The 4,590-nt window shown below is 45.9% G+C and overlaps 1 protein-coding gene across 7 annotated transcripts in view; it reads left to right on the top strand.

The window, feature by feature from the left end:
* The window catches only part of KLHDC4 (kelch domain containing 4), a 27,617-nt gene extending 23,594 nt beyond the window's left edge, over window positions 1–4,023 (top strand). For all 7 annotated transcript variants that reach the window (XM_042885955.1, XM_042885956.1, XM_042885958.1 and 4 more), the window contains 4 exons: window positions 634–842; window positions 2,129–2,534; window positions 3,019–3,135; window positions 3,426–4,023. In XM_042885955.1, the coding sequence (XP_042741889.1) occupies window positions 634–842; window positions 2,129–2,534; window positions 3,019–3,135; window positions 3,426–3,601 (908 nt within the window). In that variant the 3' untranslated portion in view covers window positions 3,602–4,023. The remainder of the gene's footprint in view (window positions 1–633; window positions 843–2,128; window positions 2,535–3,018; window positions 3,136–3,425) is intronic.
* The last annotated feature ends 567 nt before the right edge of the window (window positions 4,024–4,590 follow it).

Raw genomic sequence — 4,590 nt, forward strand, 5'->3', positions numbered from 1 at the left:
GGGAAAGGAAGGGAAGGGAAAGGAAGGGAAGGGAAAGGAAGGGAAGGCAGAGGGCTTGGAGCACAAGCTGTCTCCCTCTCCTGGGTATTTTATTATTATAATGTTTTTTTTTTTTAACATTTGGGGCTCCTTAAAATAAACTGTGGCTGTTCTTGGGGTTAAGGCAGCGGTGCAAAATGACAGAGAAGATACTGAAATAGGAAATTCATGTGGAGAGAATTGACACCGTATTGAAACTGTGGGGTAACCAGAGCACCTTCCCTTGGTGTCCTGGGCTATAATCAATCCTGGTTTGAACTCCAGCTTCCTGTAAAGGTTGTGTACCTTTCATGAGGCCCCTTGCTCCAGAAATCACACCCTGCAGACAGCTTTCTTCATTTGCTTTTGTTGGAAACACAGCTGCTTTCTAAGGGTAGAAGGAAGTGTGTGGATTGCTTGGGTGATTGAAGTGGAAATGCGAGTGGTTCTGATTTACATGATTGCTGAACACGAGCAGTGCAGTTTTGAGCACGTCTAAAATGGGTTGTTGTGATGCTTGAAAAGATTGCTGGAGAACTGAAGGGTCTTGGAAGATGTAAAAATCATCAGGATTCTCTTTTGCTGATAATTCTGTCTGTTTTTATCCATTACCAGATAAGTGGGTATGGACTCGACTCAACCCATCTGGTGTGAAACCCATTCCCAGGTCTGGCTTCTCCGTGGCAATTGGTCCCAATAATCGTTCCCTTCTGTTTGGAGGTGTGCACGATGAAGAAGAGGAAGAGAGCATTGAAGGGGACTTCTTCAATGATATTTATTTCTATGATATTGGGAAAAACCGTTGGTTTCCTGGACAGCTAAAGGTCTTGTTTAAGAACTACACAATTGTCTTCACTTCATTCTCCTTGATCTCCTTTGTCTCAACCTTTTCTGGCCTCATTTTGACAGTGTGGGCAAAGCCTCTATGTCAAGGCTGAGCCACCAGGTCTGTTTGCTGCTTTCATCTGTGTCTGATTGGCTGTGGAGATGGGAAAAGCTGTCAGGATGATGTTGGGGATGTGCAGCTTAGCAGGTTTTTGTTTCCACATTGAATTTTCTGATGTTATGCTGCCCTTCTCCTTCCTCTCCACATAGCCCCTTGTATTTTCCATACCCTGCTTTCACTGTGTGATGCAGACTGTCATATGGGGAGAGAGGAAACCTCTGAGCCCCAATGGCTGCATATGCACTAAGGAAGAGCGGGTCAGGAAGCAGTCCTCTTCCTTTGAGAGTCAGTCTGCATGTGCCCTCTTGTTGTGTAATGCAAAATGAAGCAAAGCAGCATGAAAACAATTCTGGTGTTTTACTGGAGGCTGGCTCCAGTCTAAGTCTGATGTGAGCTAGTTCAGTAAAAGCTATTGTGAAAAGGTCTTGTGTTGCATTGGGATAAAATAGCCTCCCTCTTTTCTCTGTTGTCAATGACCTGGCAGAAGGGATGAAGTATTGACCCTTGGCTCATGAGAAATTCAGAAATGCGGCCCTCAGATCTTTGGCTTTGTTTGAACCACTCTCAAGGAGGAAGCAAGGTGCAAATGACCTTCTTTCTTTTCATCCCTACTGTTTCTTGCTGCGTCCTCAAAAAAGAGATGTCAATCACATAATAAGAGGCAAACATCCTCTCAGGTGTTTGCTTCTACCTTCCTAGCTGTTTCCTATCCTTTTTACACAATGCTTTGAAGACCTGGAGTGCTTCCTGATAATGCACTGTAATTTAGCACCCAGCAATTGTTTTGATTTCACAAAATGATGGGTTATTTACTTTTGCTCCTGTCAGAGACCAGTGGACTGTGTGTGTGTGTGTGTACACCTGCAAGATACAGAACAAGAGAGCTGTCTTCCCTCTCCCCAGCAGTTCTGCCATTAATAGATGTGGCTGCTCCATGCTGTAGGTTCTCCAGAGGTTTCACTGCTGCCTGTTTTATGGCTGGTAGAAGTTCATGCTTAGTAGGAGGTTGTAGCTATCATCCAAGACTTACAATTCTAGTGAAAAATAATTGAATTCTCCCCATTCCCTCACAGCAGCATCTGTAGTATTGTATTAACTGCTCTGTGCTATTAGCTACACCCAGTTCACACGCAGTCTGCCTCTGCTCCTTGTTCTTATTAACAGGGATCGAAGTCAGAGAAGAGGAAGCGAAGACGTGGCAGACGAGCTGAGACAGACGGTGGAGATGATGAGGTAGAGAAGCAAACCCTGCAAGGCCCGGTGGAAATGGTCAAAGAGGTGGTGGCAGAAGATGGAACTGTCATGACGATCAAGCAGGTGATCTGTGGGCCTGCAGATGAGAAGGAGAGGTCTGAATCGGAGGAGGAGGAGGAGGAGGAAGGCGCAGCCTTGGGCCCGCAAGTGGAACCGTGCCCACGTTCAAACGCCATGCTGGCAGTGAAGCATGGGGTTCTGTATGTGTATGGAGGGATGTTTGAGGTGGGCGATCGCCAGTTCACCCTCAGTGACCTCTACAGCATCGACCTGCACAAGATGGAAGAGTGGAAAGTGCTGGTGGAGATTGACCCGAGTAAGCTCTGGCGGCAGGGGGGCTGTGTGACTATTGCAATAAAGGCTGGGATGTTGTTTCCAGCAGTGCTCTATTTTATTCCTGGAAGGAAATAGCTTGAAAGTATGTGATATGCAGTGTCTTGTAGTCTCTACTACCACAAAAGCCTGTGGTCTTGTCACAAAAGCTCTTGTCCAGAGCTTTGTAATGGCTGTAGAATATGAACTCTGGTCTGTCTGCTTCAAAAATCAAGGCATGTAAACCGAGCATCTTTCTTCACTGATGGCTGGTTCTAACCTTAGCTCTGCTGTGCAATCTCATGGTCTGCATGTGTGCAATGGATAAAGGGCAGAAAGGAAGGAGTTTTACTGGTAATTTTGGAGCTGGGAGGAGATTTGACTCTTACCAGCTTGTCTTCCACAGCTGTTCTGTGCTGTTCACTTCTTCCTGTCCATGTTAGATCTCTCCCTACTGTCCCCAACTTATTTCTTCTTTCTCACCTAAGAAACACAAGAATGGCTGGAGGAGTCAGAGTCAGATGAAGAGGAGGAGGATATAGAAGGTGCAGAAGGAGGAGAAGAAGAAGAAGAGAGCTCTGAAGAGGATAGTGAGGATGAAGAAGGTAACAAGAAGAATGTTTCCTTCATACTGACATAAAATACAGCACTCATTGGTGTCACTGACCTCACTGGCATTCAGGTCAGTTTTTCAGCAAAAGCAAGGTTTTCATAGTGCGTGCTTCTTAAGGAGTAAAGGAGAAATTGCTTTGGCTCCTGATAGGTTTTTAGGCTATTCCATTTAAACACAAGCTGAAGCACAGCCATGGCTGAGTTGACACATGGGAGAGCAGATTGCCTTCATTAGCTGTATGTGACCTCTCTTTCTCTCTTCCTCCCTGCTGTTGTGTACCAGGAGAGGAGCAACACCCATCTGTTCAGGCTGATGAGAAGCATGCAGACTATCTGTCCAGGACGGAGCAGTACTGGATCAAAGTAGCCCGCAGCAACATGGGCCCGGATGCCAAGGAGAAGAAAGTGGTGAAAGTGGCTCACGCCATGGCAAAGACATTCTATGAAGATTCAACCTAGGGCTGTTCTGCGAGTGCAGAAACGTGCTGGGAGCAGTGGTTAGCCCTGCTGAAATCAGCCTAATGTGCCAGGCGGTCAGTGTGTGCCCAGAAGGCTTCCTGGCACTCCAACCCTTGCATACTCCATATGAGTGCCTCTGGACTGACTAATCTCAATATGCCTGCTGGATTAATGCTCGGAATATACTGTTGTTCCCCTGGCTGGTTGTGGGAGGGACTTGGAGAACAGGATTACTGCCCAAGCTCTGGTTCTTCTGAGAATGGAGCATACAAGACCATCATCATTTTGTTCAGAAGTTATTTTGAGTCTGTGAAGGCAAACTGCGTATCTCACAATGGTTCTCTAGTCCCAAATTCCTTATCCTAACTGGGGCTGGAACTTGTCTCCAAGGATTTCTACAATAAACTTACTTGGTTACATGATGTCGGTTCTCTTAATTAATCCCATCCTTGCTTTACTTTTCATTTTTAGCTCCTGCCTGTGGGGAAAAACGATTGCTGTCTCCTCTTTGAAATATGCAGGTAGTGATCATAAGGTGCACCAGCAGCCCTGAGGTGCGGCTGCATTATTGGGAGAAACTTGGTGATCCTTTGTATGAGAACCACTGTAACTCCTGATGTGTGCAGCAAGTCTTTCCCTTTTCAGTATTGGCCATAGCAGGTTTGCTTTTTGCATGTGGAATCCCCCACTTCATTTTCTCACAGTTTGGTCAAGAAAGCAGTAGTGCTGCAAAGGATCTCTTTACAACCAGTGAGAAGTCCTACCTTGAGACTTGACAGCCTGTTGAAGTCCACAACCAGCAGGCTCACACTCTCAAAAGGATGTTTTTTATCCCTTTTTATCTTGATTCAGCCCTTCTCAAAGCATTTCTTTCTTTGCAGCAGAGCAGTACTGTAGTCCATAGGGACAACAGATGGGATACAAGTGTGTCTGTTGCAGCAAACAATTGATGACTTGAGTTGACACCAGAAGGCACTGGCTGTTCTTGT

Source organism: Lagopus leucura, unplaced genomic scaffold, assembly GCF_019238085.1.
Source record: "Lagopus leucura isolate 7727_CA_CO unplaced genomic scaffold, USGS_WTPT01 Super-Scaffold_100053, whole genome shotgun sequence".
In the NCBI taxonomy this organism is placed as follows: Eukaryota; Metazoa; Chordata; class Aves; order Galliformes; family Phasianidae; genus Lagopus; species Lagopus leucura.